Source organism: Salvelinus fontinalis, chromosome 31 (assembly GCF_029448725.1).
Source record: "Salvelinus fontinalis isolate EN_2023a chromosome 31, ASM2944872v1, whole genome shotgun sequence".
NCBI lineage: Eukaryota > Metazoa > Chordata > Actinopteri > Salmoniformes > Salmonidae > Salvelinus > Salvelinus fontinalis.
In genome coordinates, this window is record NC_074695.1 from 13,849,997 (window position 1) to 13,865,040 (window position 15,044).

The window sequence follows — 15,044 nt, forward strand, 5'->3', positions numbered from 1 at the left end:
TAAACACAACAGGATGTCCTATATATAGTTACTATCATAAACACAACAGGATGTCCTATATATAGTTACTAAACACAACAGGATGTCCTATATATAGTTACTATCATAAACACAACAGGATGTCCTATATATAGTTACTAAACACAACAGGATGTCCTATATATAGTTACTATCATAAACACAACAGGATGTCCTATATATAGTTACTAAACACAACAGGATGTCCTATATATAGTTACTAAACACAACAGGATGTCCTATATATAGTTACTAAACACAACAGGATGTCCTATATATAGTTACTAAACACAACAGGATGTCCTATATATAGTTACTAAACACAACAGGATGTCCTATATATAGTTACTAAACACAACAGGATGTCCTATATATAGTTACTATCATAAACACAACAGGATGTCCTATATATAGTTACTAAACACAACAGGATGTCCTATATATAGTTACTAAACACAACAGGATGTCCTATATATAGTTACTAAACACAACAGGATGTCCTATATATAGTTACTAAACACAACAGGATGTCCTATATATAGTTACTATCATAAACACAACAGGATGTCCTATATATAGTTACTATCATAAACACAACAGGATGTCCTATATATAGTTACTATCATAAACACAACAGGATGTCCTATATATAGTTACTACATAACACAACAGGATGTCCTATATATAGTTACTATCATAAACACAACAGGATGTCCTATATATAGTTACTATCATAAACACAACAGGATGTCCTATATATAGTTACTAAACACAACAGGATGTCCTATATATAGTTACTATCATAAACACAACAGGATGTCCTATATATAGTTACTAAACACAACAGGATGTCCTATATATAGTTACTATCATAAACACAACAGGATGTCCTATATATAGTTACTATCATAAACACAACAGGATGTCCTATATATAGTTACTATCATAAACACAACAGGATGTCCTATATATAGTTACTAAACACAACAGGATGTCCTATATATAGTTACTATCATAAACACAACAGGATGTCCTATATATAGTTACTAAACACAACAGGATGTCCTATATATAGTTACTAAACACAACAGGATGTCCTATATATAGTTACTAAACACAACAGGATGTCCTATATATAGTTACTAAACACAACAGGATGTCCTATATATAGTTACTAAACACAACAGGATGTCCTATATATAGTTACTATCATAAACACAACAGGATGTCCTATATATAGTTACTAAACACAACAGGATGTCCTATATATAGTTACTATCATAAACACAACAGGATGTCCTATATATAGTTACTAAACACAACAGGATGTCCTATATATAGTTACTATCATAAACACAACAGGATGTCCTATATATAGTTACTAAACACAACAGGATGTCCTATATATAGTTACTAAACACAACAGGATGTCCTATATATAGTTACTAAACACAACAGGATGTCCTATATATAGTTACTATCATAAACACAACAGGATGTCCTATATATAGTTACTAAACACAACAGGATGTCCTATATATAGTTACTAAACACAACAGGATGTCCTATATATAGTTACTAAACACAACAGGATGTCCTATATATAGTTACTAAACACAACAGGATGTCCTATATATAGTTACTAAACACAACAGGATGTCCTATATATAGTTACTAAACACAACAGGATGTCCTATATATAGTTACTAAACACAACAGGATGTCCTATATATAGTTACTATCATAAACACAACAGGATGTCCTATATATAGTTACTAAACACAACAGGATGTCCTATATATAGTTACTAAACACAACAGGATGTCCTATATATAGTTACTAAACACAACAGGATGTCCTATATATAGTTACTATCATAAACACAACAGGATGTCCTATATATAGTTACTAAACACAACAGGATGTCCTATATATAGTTACTAAACACAACAGGATGTCCTATATATAGTTACTATCATAAACACAACAGGATGTCCTATATATAGTTACTAAACACAACAGGATGTCCTATATATAGTTACTAAACACAACAGGATGTCCTATATATAGTTACTATCATAAACACAACAGGATGTCCTATATATAGTTACTAAACACAACAGGATGTCCTATATATAGTTACTAAACACAACAGGATGTCCTATATATAGTTACTAAACACAACAGGATGTCCTATATATAGTTACTAAACACAACAGGATGTCCTATATATAGTTACTAAACACAACAGGATGTCCTATATATAGTTACTAAACACAACAGGATGTCCTATATATAGTTACTAAACACAACAGGATGTCCTATATATAGTTACTAAACACAACAGGATGTCCTATATATAGTTACTATCATAAACACAACAGGATGTCCTATATATAGTTACTAAACACAACAGGATGTCCTATATATAGTTACTATCATAAACACAACAGGATGTCCTATATATAGTTACTATCATAAACACAACAGGATGTCCTATATATAGTTACTAAACACAACAGGATGTCCTATATATAGTTACTAAACACAACAGGATGTCCTATATATAGTTACTAAACACAACAGGATGTCCTATATATAGTTACTAAACACAACAGGATGTCCTATATATAGTTACTATCATAAACACAACAGGATGTCCTATATATAGTTACTAAACACAACAGGATGTCCTATATATAGTTACTATCATAAACACAACAGGATGTCCTATATATAGTTACTATCATAAACACAACAGGATGTCCTATATATAGTTACTAAACACAACAGGATGTCCTATATATAGTTACTAAACACAACAGGATGTCCTATATATAGTTACTAAACACAACAGGATGTCCTATATATAGTTACTAAACACAACAGGATGTCCTATATATAGTTACTAAACACAACAGGATGTCCTATATATAGTTACTAAACACAACAGGATGTCCTATATATAGTTACTAAACACAACAGGATGTCCTATATATAGTTACTATCATAAACACAACAGGATGTCCTATATATAGTTACTAAACACAACAGGATGTCCTATATATAGTTACTATCATAAACACAACAGGATGTCCTATATATAGTTACTATCATAAACACAACAGGATGTCCTATATATAGTTACTAAACACAACAGGATGTCCTATATATAGTTACTATCATAAACACAACAGGATGTCCTATATATAGTTACTATCATAAACACAACAGGATGTCCTATATATAGTTACTAAACACAACAGGATGTCCTATATATAGTTACTATCATAAACACAACAGGATGTCCTATATATAGTTACTAAACACAACAGGATGTCCTATATATAGTTACTAAACACAACAGGATGTCCTATATATAGTTACTAAACACAACAGGATGTCCTATATATAGTTACTAAACACAACAGGATGTCCTATATATAGTTACTATCATAAACACAACAGGATGTCCTATATATAGTTACTATCATAAACACAACAGGATGTCCTATATATAGTTACTAAACACAACAGGATGTCCTATATATAGTTACTATCATAAACACAACAGGATGTCCTATATATAGTTACTAAACACAACAGGATGTCCTATATATAGTTACTATCATAAACACAACAGGATGTCCTATATATAGTTACTAAACACAACAGGATGTCCTATATATAGTTACTAAACACAACAGGATGTCCTATATATAGTTACTAAACACAACAGGATGTCCTATATATAGTTACTATCATAAACACAACAGGATGTCCTATATATAGTTACTATCATAAACACAACAGGATGTCCTATATATAGTTACTAAACACAACAGGATGTCCTATATATAGTTACTAAACACAACAGGATGTCCTATATATAGTTACTATCATAAACACAACAGGATGTCCTATATATAGTTACTATCATAAACACAACAGGATGTCCTATATATAGTTACTAAACACAACAGGATGTCCTATATATAGTTACTAAACACAACAGGATGTCCTATATATAGTTACTAAACACAACAGGATGTCCTATATATAGTTACTATCATAAACACAACAGGATGTCCTATATATAGTTACTAAACACAACAGGATGTCCTATATATAGTTACTATCATAAACACAACAGGATGTCCTATATATAGTTACTATCATAAACACAACAGGATGTCCTATATATAGTTACTATCATAAACACAACAGGATGTCCTATATATAGTTACTATCATAAACACAACAGGATGTCCTATATATAGTTACTAAACACAACAGGATGTCCTATATATAGTTACTATCATAAACACAACAGGATGTCCTATATATAGTTACTATCATAAACACAACAGGATGTCCTATATATAGTTACTAAACACAACAGGATGTCCTATATATAGTTACTAAACACAACAGGATGTCCTATATATAGTTACTATCATAAACACAACAGGATGTCCTATATATAGTTACTATCATAAACACAACAGGATGTCCTATATATAGTTACTATCATAAACACAACAGGATGTCCTATATATAGTTACTATCATAAACACAACAGGATGTCCTATATATAGTTACTATCATAAACACAACAGGATGTCCTATATATAGTTACTAAACACAACAGGATGTCCTATATATAGTTACTATCATAAACACAACAGGATGTCCTATATATAGTTACTAAACACAACAGGATGTCCTATATATAGTTACTATCATAAACACAACAGGATGTCCTATATATAGTTACTAAACACAACAGGATGTCCTATATATAGTTACTAAACACAACAGGATGTCCTATATATAGTTACTATCATAAACACAACAGGATGTCCTATATATAGTTACTAAACACAACAGGATGTCCTATATATAGTTACTAAACACAACAGGATGTCCTATATATAGTTACTAAACACAACAGGATGTCCTATATATAGTTACTATCATAAACACAACAGGATGTCCTATATATAGTTACTATCATAAACACAACAGGATGTCCTATATATAGTTACTAAACACAACAGGATGTCCTATATATAGTTACTAAACACAACAGGATGTCCTATATATAGTTACTAAACACAACAGGATGTCCTATATATAGTTACTAAACACAACAGGATGTCCTATATATAGTTACTATCATAAACACAACAGGATGTCCTATATATAGTTACTATCATAAACACAACAGGATGTCCTATATATAGTTACTAAACACAACAGGATGTCCTATATATAGTTACTATCATAAACACAACAGGATGTCCTATATATAGTTACTATCATAAACACAACAGGATGTCCTATATATAGTTACTATCATAAACACAACAGGATGTCCTATATATAGTTACTAAACACAACAGGATGTCCTATATATAGTTACTAAACACAACAGGATGTCCTATATATAGTTACTAAACACAACAGGATGTCCTATATATAGTTACTAAACACAACAGGATGTCCTATATATAGTTACTAAACACAACAGGATGTCCTATATATAGTTACTATCATAAACACAACAGGATGTCCTATATATAGTTACTAAACACAACAGGATGTCCTATATATAGTTACTAAACACAACAGGATGTCCTATATATAGTTACTATCATAAACACAACAGGATGTCCTATATATAGTTACTATCATAAACACAACAGGATGTCCTATATATAGTTACTATCATAAACACAACAGGATGTCCTATATATAGTTACTAAACACAACAGGATGTCTTATATATAGTTACTATCATAAACACAACAGGATGTCCTATATATAGTTACTAAACACAACAGGATGTCTTATATATAGTTACTATCATAAACACAACAGGATGTCCTATATATAGTTACTAAACACAACAGGATGTCCTATATATAGTTACTAAACACAACAGGATGTCCTATATATAGTTACTATCATAAACACAACAGGATGTCCTATATATAGTTACTATCATAAACACAACAGGATGTCTTATATATAGTTACTATCATAAACACAACAGGATGTCCTATATATAGTTACTATCATAAACACAACAGGATGTCCTATATATAGTTACTATCATAAACACAACAGGATGTCCTATATATAGTTACTAAACACAACAGGATGTCCTATATATAGTTACTATCATAAACACAACAGGATGTCCTATATATAGTTACTATCATAAACACAACAGGATGTCCTATATATAGTTACTAAACACAACAGGATGTCCTATATATAGTTACTAAACACAACAGGATGTCCTATATATAGTTACTATCATAAACACAACAGGATGTCCTATATATAGTTACTATCATAAACACAACAGGATGTCCTATATATAGTTACTAAACACAACAGGATGTCCTATATATAGTTACTATCATAAACACAACAGGATGTCCTATATATAGTTACTAAACACAACAGGATGTCTTATATATAGTTACTAAACACAACAGGATGTCCTATATATAGTTACTAAACACAACAGGATGTCCTATATATAGTTACTAAACACAACAGGATGTCCTATATATAGTTACTATCATAAACACAACAGGATGTCCTATATATAGTTACTAAACACAACAGGATGTCCTATATATAGTTACTAAACACAACAGGATGTCCTATATATAGTTACTAAACACAACAGGATGTCCTATATATAGTTACTATCATAAACACAACAGGATGTCCTATATATAGTTACTAAACACAACAGGATGTCCTATATATAGTTACTAAACACAACAGGATGTCCTATATATAGTTACTATCATAAACACAACAGGATGTCCTATATATAGTTACTAAACACAACAGGATGTCTTATATATAGTTACTATCATAAACACAACAGGATGTCCTATATATAGTTACTATCATAAACACAACAGGATGTCCTATATATAGTTACTAAACACAACAGGATGTCCTATATATAGTTACTATCATAAACACAACAGGATGTCCTATATATAGTTACTATCATAAACACAACAGGATGTCCTATATATAGTTACTATCATAAACACAACAGGATGTCCTATATATAGTTACTATCATAAACACAACAGGATGTCCTATATATAGTTACTATCATAAACACAACAGGATGTCCTATATATAGTTACTAAACACAACAGGATGTCCTATATATAGTTACTAAACACAACAGGATGTCCTATATATAGTTACTAAACACAACAGGATGTCCTATATATAGTTACTAAACACAACAGGATGTCCTATATATAGTTACTAAACACAACAGGATGTCCTATATATAGTTACTATCATAAACACAACAGGATGTCCTATATATAGTTACTAAACACAACAGGATGTCCTATATATAGTTACTATCATAAACACAACAGGATGTCCTATATATAGTTACTATCATAAACACAACAGGATGTCCTATATATAGTTACTAAACACAACAGGATGTCCTATATATAGTTACTAAACACAACAGGATGTCCTATATATAGTTACTATCATAAACACAACAGGATGTCCTATATATAGTTACTAAACACAACAGGATGTCCTATATATAGTTACTAAACACAACAGGATGTCCTATATATAGTTACTAAACACAACAGGATGTCCTATATATAGTTACTATCATAAACACAACAGGATGTCCTATATATAGTTACTAAACACAACAGGATGTCCTATATATAGTTACTAAACACAACAGGATGTCCTATATATAGTTACTAAACACAACAGGATATCCTATATATAGTTACTATCATAAACACAACAGGATGTCCTATATATAGTTACTATCATAAACACAACAGGATGTCCTATATATAGTTACTATCATAAACACAACAGGATGTCCTATATATAGTTACTAAACACAACAGGATGTCCTATATATAGTTACTAAACACAACAGGATGTCCTATATATAGTTACTAAACACAACAGGATGTCTTATATATATCTGTACCTCCCTCTCTACCTGCCTCTCTACCTGTCTCTCTACCTCCTTCCTCTCTACCTCCTTCCTCTCTCCCTGCCTCTCTACCTGCCTCTCTACCTGCCTCTCTACCTCCTGCCTCTCTACCTCCTGCCTCTCTACCTGCCTCTCTACCTGCCTCTCTACCTGCCTCTACCTCCTCCCTCTCTACCTGCCTCTACCTCCTTCCTCTCAACCTGCCTCTCTACCTGCCTCTACTTCCTCCCTCTCTACCTGCCTCTCTACCTGCCTCTCTACCTGCCTCTCTACCTGCCTCTACCTCCTCCCTCTCTACCTGTCTCTCTACCTCCTCCCTCTCTACCTCCTTCCTCTCTACCTCCTCCCTCTCTACCTGCCTCTCTACCTGCCTCTACCTCCTCCCTCTCTACCTGCCTCTCTACCTCCTCCCTCTCTACCTGCCTCTACCTCCTCCCTCTCTACCTCCTCCCTCTCTACCTCCTCCCTCTCTACCTGCCTCTCTACCTGTCTCTCTACCTCCTCCCTCTCTACCTCCTTCCTCTCTACCTCCTGCCTCTCTACCTGCCTCTCTACCTCCTGCCTCTCTACCTCCTCCCTCTCTACCTCCTCCCTCTCTACCTCCTCCCTCTCTACCTGCCTCTCTACCTCCTGCCTCTCTACCTGCCTCTCTACCTCCTGCCTCTCTACCTCCTCCCTCTCTACCTCCTCCCTCTCTACCTCCTCCCTCTCTACCTGCCTCTCTACCTCCTCCCTCTCTACCTGACTCTACCTCCTCCCTCTCTACCTCCTCCCTCTCTACCTCCTCCCTCTCTACCTGCCTCTCTACCTGTCTCTCTACCTCCTCCCTCTCTACCTCCTTCCTCTCTACCTCCTGCCTCTCTACCTGCCTCTCTACCTGCCTCTCTACCTCCTCCCTCTCTACCTGCCTCTACCTCCTCCCTCTCTACCTCCTCCCTCTCTACCTCCTCCCTCTCTACCTCCTCCCTCTCTACCTCCTCCCTCTCTACCTCCTCCCTCTCTACCTCCTTCCTCTCAACCTGCCTCTCTACCTGCCTCTCTACCTCCTTCCTCTCTACCTCCCTCTCTACCTGTCTCTCTACCTCCTCCCTCTCTACCTCCTTCCTCTCTACCTCCTCCCTCTCTACCTCCTGCCTCTCTACCTCCTGCCTCTCTACCTCCTGCCTCTCTACCTCCTGCCTCTCTACCTCCTTCCTCTCTACCTCCTCCCTCTCTACCTCCTTCCTCTCTACCTCCTACCTCTCTACCTCCTGCCTCTCTACCTCCTGCCTCTCTACCTCCTTCCTCTCTACCTCCTTCCTCTCTACCTCCCTCTCTACCTGCCTCTCTACCTGCCTTTCTACCTCCTCCCTCTCTACCTCCTCCCTCTCTACCTCCTCCCTCTCTACCTCCTCCCTCTCTACCTGCCTCTCTACCTGCCTCTCTACCTCCCTACCTCCCTCTGTACCTCCCTCTCTACCTCCCTCCTTCTCTACCTCCTTCTCTACCTCCCTCCCTCTCTACCTCCTTCTCTACCACCTTCTCTACCTCTCTCTCTATCTTCCTCCCTGAATCTCTTTTTAGTTTTAAAGCTTAGTTCGATCAATTTTTGCCATTGCTAATGCGGTGATGTTATGTTCAAACATAATAAAAAAATCAATAGTAATAAATTAATTGTTTAATTTTCAATTATTCTCGACTATCTAGTTGTCAAAGATTATATTAAAAAGTATATAGATTGGAAAAGCTAATTGACCCCCCCCCCGTATAATTCTCCTGTGTAGTATTCTCACCAGACAGTCTAGTTGTGACACAGGGCTCTTGCTGCCCGGCTGGCTGATGTCCCAGATCTTGACACAGCCCTTCCCTCCCGTGTAGACGTGTCTGGTTGGGTTGGAGATGGTGACGGCACATACCACCTCGCCGTGGCTCAGCGTGTTGATCTGACGGGCGTGACGTGGGATCCCCGGGCCTATCAGGGCGTCCGGAGGGAACGGCACCGGCTGCATCTGGCCCTCAGCGCTCACGTGGAAGGAATAGGCTCTTAGAGGAGGAGAGGGAGGAGAGGTGATGAAGAGGAGGGTTTATTTTATATTCTGATCTAGACAATCTATTTTTCAAAAGTTCAGAAATGAACAAGGCAGACGTACGGTTTTCCGCCAGAGAGGTTGGGAGGAAGACCAGAGACCCTCATGTGGTGGTGGGGGTCAAAACCAACCTGGAGGATGGAGAACAGAAGAGAGATTCATTTAGTATCTCTTGTAAGGAAATCATTCACACATCCCTTCAAACCAAAATGCAGTTTAAATGATGCACTTTTATGTGTCTTTCAATTGATATTGTTCAAACATTGCCCATTGATGTGATGAGATGGCGGCTGTAGCCTAGTGGTTATGAGTGTTGGGCAAGTAACCGAATGGTCGTTGGTTCGAATCCTAGAGCAGACAAGCTGAAAAAATCTGCTGATGTGCCCTTGAGCAAGGTACTTAACCCTTATTGCTCCTGTAAGTCGCTCTAGATAAGAGCGTCTGCTAAATAACCAGAATGTACTCGTGACCAATTCTGCGATTTTTTGTTGTTGCTGATCTTAACCTTTTTTGTACATAACGTCTCCCTCATCGTTTCCTATGACCAAAAACGGCTTCTGGACATCAGAAAAGCTAATACTAACCTAGTAATATCCTATGTTTCTCTTAGTCTGGGTTGAGGTCAGGGCTCTGTGCAGGCCAGTCAAGTTCTTCCACACCGATCTTGACAAACCCTTTCTGTATGGACCTCGCTTTTTGCACGGGGGCATTGTCATGCTGAAACAGGAAAGGGCCTTCTGTCACGCCCTGGCCTTAGTTATCTTTGTTTTCTTTATTATTTTAGTTAGGTCAGGGTGTGACATGAGGGATGTTTGTCAGATTTTTTTTTATATAGCTTCACGGTCTTTTGTTGTTTTGTAAAAGTGTTTGTTTCGTCTTCATTATAAAGAGAAGGTGAATCATTATCACGCTGCGCCTTGGTCCTCTCTTTCACCTAACAGCGATCGTGACACCTTCCCCAAACTGTTTATTATTTTAGTTAGGTCAGGGTGATCGTGACACCTTCTCCAAACTGTTGCCACAAAGTTGGAAAAACAGAATTATATGCTGTAGCGTTAAGATTTCCCTTCACTGGAACTAAGGGGCCTGAACCAAGAAAAACAGCCCCAGACCATTATTCCTCCTCCACCAAACTTTACACTTGGTACTAAGCATTGGGGCAGGTAGCGTTCTCCTAGCATCCACCAAACCCAGATTCGTCTGTCTGACTGCCAGATGGTGAAGTGTGATTCATCACTCCAGAGAACGCGTTTCCACTTTTCCAGAATCCAATGGCGGCGAGCTTTACACCACTCCAGCCGACGCTTGGCATTGAGCACGGTGATCTTAGGCTTGTGTTCAGCTGCTCGGCCATGGAAACCCATTTCATGAAAGCCCCAGACGAACAGTTCTTGTGATGAAGTTGTTTCCAGAGACAGTTTTCAGTAGTGGGTGTTGCAACCGAAGACAGAGGATTTATATATTTTTTTATTTTTTTATTTTTTTATCCCATTTTCTCCCCAATTTTCGTGGTATCCAATCGCTAGTAATTACTACCTTGTCTCATCGCTACAACTCCCGTACGGGCTCGGGAGAGACGAAGGTCGAAAGCCATGCGTCCTCCGAAGCACAACCCAACCAGCCGTACTGCTTCTTTAACACAGCGCGCCTCCAACCCGGAAGCCAGCCGCACCAATGTGTCGGAGGAAACACCGTGTACCTGGCCCCCTTGGTTGGCGCGCACTGCGCCCGGCCCGCCACAGGAGTCGCTGGAGCGCGATGAGACAAGGATATCCCTACCGGCCAAACCCTCCCTACCCCGGACGACGCTATGCCAATTGTGCGTCCCCCCACGGACCTCCCGGTCGCGGCCGGCTGCGACAGAGCCTGGGCGCGAACCCAGAGACTCTGGTGGCGCAGTTAGCACTGTGATGCAGTGCCCTAGACCACTGCGCCACCCGGGAGGCCTGACAGAGGATTTTTATGCGCTACGTACTTGGCGGCTGAGACGTTGTTGCTCCTAGACGTTTCCACTCCACAATAACAGCACTTACGTTTGACTGGGGCAAGTGCTGTACACCTGTCAGCAAATAGCTGAATCCACTCCTTTGAACGGGTGTCCACCTTTCTATCTATAGTGTTGTTACAGGCTTTGGTTTTTCAATTTATGTTTGGAGGTTGGACTTTAGCACGTAGGGGGCACCGATTGGTGTTTCACCTGTCCAGCTTATATTTAAAAGAGTGTCTGGCCCAGTGCTCCAGTTGTCTTGATAGATGTTGAGGGTTAAAACCTTTAATTTAAAGTCATATTCTCTGAACGTTAAAAAACCTCTACCGACCCACCCTCCCGGATTCGGGATCCTCCTCATCAGAAACGCTGATGAGCATAGCCTAGCCTAGCGCACAGGGAATATCATATAATATAATTTCATGAAATCACAAGTCCAATACAGCAAATGAAAGATAAACATCTTGTGAATCCAGCCAACATGTCCGATTTTTTAAATGTTTTACAGCAAAAACACAACATATATTTATGTTAGCCTACCACAATAGCGCAGCACACAACGCCATTTTTTCACCGCAAAGATAGCTTTCACAAAACCCACAAATATAGATAAAATGAATCACTAACCTTTGAACAACTTAATCAGATGACAGTCTTATAACATCATGTTATACAATACATTTATGTTTTGTTCGAAAATGTGCATATTTATAGCTACAAATCCTGATTTTACATTGTGAACATGGCGCAAAAATGCTCCAAATTGTACGGAGAAATTTTGGAGAGTCACGTAATCTAACAGAAAAACTCATCATAAACTTTGCTGAAAAATACATGTGGGATATATAATTAAAGATACACTGGTTCTTAATGCAACCACTGTGTTATTTTGTACATGTAGGTGGGGGTGAAGTGCCTATGCATAGATAATAAACAGCGAGTAGCAGCAGTGTATAAAACAAATGAAGGGGGGGGTGTCGTCAACGTAATATAACAAGAATGAAGGGACTCTGGCGGACCGACCTGTTCTGAGTGTGTTTGTTGTAACCTCTCTAGTTAAATGAGAATAAAAAGTGATTCATTTCATATTGACATCAGGTGTCCTTGGTGTTGAATTACCACCACAGTAACCAGTGTATATAGCCAAGTTACTCATTGTGTATTTATTCCTCGTTATCTTTACTTTTCTCTCTGCATTTTTGGGAAGGATCTGCACGTCAGCATTTCACTGTTCGTCTACACCTGTTGTTTACGGAGCATGTGACAAATAACATTTGATTTGATTTTGATTTGATTTTTACATTTTTAATTTCACCTTTATTTAACCAGGTAGGTCAGTTGAGAACAAGTTCTCATTTACAACTGTTAACTGGCCAAGATAAAGTAAAGCAGTGTGACACAAACAACAACACAGAGTTACACATGGAATAAACAAACATACAGTCAATAATACAGTAGAAAAAGTCTATATACAGTGTGAGCAAATGAGGTGAGATAAGGGAGGTAAGGCAATAAATAGGCCATAGTGGCAAAGTAATTACAAAATAGCAATTAAACATTGGAATGGTAGATGTGTAAAAGATGAATGTGCAAGTTGAGATACTGAGGTGCAAAGGAGCAAGATACATAAATAAATAAATACAGTATGGGGATGAGGTAGATTGGATGGGATATTTACAGATGAGCTATGTACAGGTGCAGTGATATTGCTCAAACATTGTCCAACCCCTTTATAATTTGTGTCAATGAAAGAAGATTGAGTGACACTAATAAGATGGTGGATATGTGTATGATTTGCTGCGAGTTGAATTAGGAGAAGAGCGTACCACTTGTGATCGTCCGTAGGCCGCGACTGCAGCGGCAGCAGCTGCAGTCATCTGAGGAGACAGGTTGTGTAGGGAGGCGTAGGCGCTGGCTCCGCCCAGGTCGCCGTTCAGCCCGTTGAGGCTTGGGTGGGGCACCATGCCAAACGCACCCGGGTAAGGACACGGCAACGCCAGGGGACGCAGACCAGGGCCTGGAACAAACAACATAAATCAACCCCCTAAGGAAGGTCTAAGGGCTGGGTTCTACTAAACTATAAATCAACCCCCTAAGGAAGGTCTAAGGGCCTGGGTTCTACTAAGCTATAAATCAACCCCCTAAGGTCTAAGGGCCTGGGTTCTACTAAACTATAAATCAACCCCCTAAGGTCTAAGGGCCTGGGTTCTACTAAGCTATAAATCAACCCCCTAAGGTCTAAGGGCCTGGGTTCTACTAAACTATAAATTAACCCCCTAAGGAAGGTCTAAGGGCCGGGGTTCTACTAAACTATAAATCAACCCCCTAAGGTCTAAGGGCCTGGGTTCTACTAAGCTATAAATCAACCCCCTAAGGAAGGTCTAAGGGCCTGGGTTCTACTAAGCTATAAATCAACCCCCTAAGGTCTAAGGGCCTGGGTTCTACTAAGCTATAAATCAACCCCCTAAGAACTAAGGGCCTGGGTTCTACTAAGCTATAAATCAACCCCCTAAGATCTAAGGGCCTGGGTTCTACTAAGCTATAAATCAACCCCCTAAGGAAGGTCTAAGGGCCTGGGTTCTACTAAACTATAAATCAACCCCCTAAGGTCTAAGGGCCTGGGTTCTACTAAGCTATAAATCAACACCCTAAGGTCTAAGGGCCTGGGTTCTACTAAACTATAAATCAACCCCCTAAGGAAGGTCTAAGGGCCTGGGTTCTACTAAGCTATAAATCAACCCCCTAAGGAAGGTCTAAGGGCCTGGGTTCTACTAAGCTATAAATAAACCCCCTAAGGTCTAAGGGCCTGGGTTCTACTAAGCTATAAATCAACCCCCTAAGGAAGGTCTAAGGGCCTGGGTTCTACTAAACTATAAATCAACCCCATAAGGAAGGTCTAAGGGCCTGGGTTCTACTAAACTATAAATCAACCCCCTAA

At 38.3% G+C, this 15,044-nt stretch overlaps 1 protein-coding gene across 1 annotated transcript in view; it reads right to left on the reverse strand.

Moving 5' to 3' along the window:
* The window catches only part of LOC129829667 (transducin-like enhancer protein 4), a 58,200-nt gene extending 44,061 nt beyond the window's left edge, over window positions 1–14,139 (reverse strand). The window contains exons 1-3 of the mRNA XM_055891517.1: window positions 13,933–14,139; window positions 10,183–10,250; window positions 9,826–10,075 (exon numbers count right to left, since the gene is read on the reverse strand). Coding sequence (XP_055747492.1) covers window positions 9,826–10,075; window positions 10,183–10,250; window positions 13,933–14,139 — 525 coding nt within the window. The remainder of the gene's footprint in view (window positions 1–9,825; window positions 10,076–10,182; window positions 10,251–13,932) is intronic.
* Between the last annotated feature and the right edge of the window lie 905 nt (window positions 14,140–15,044).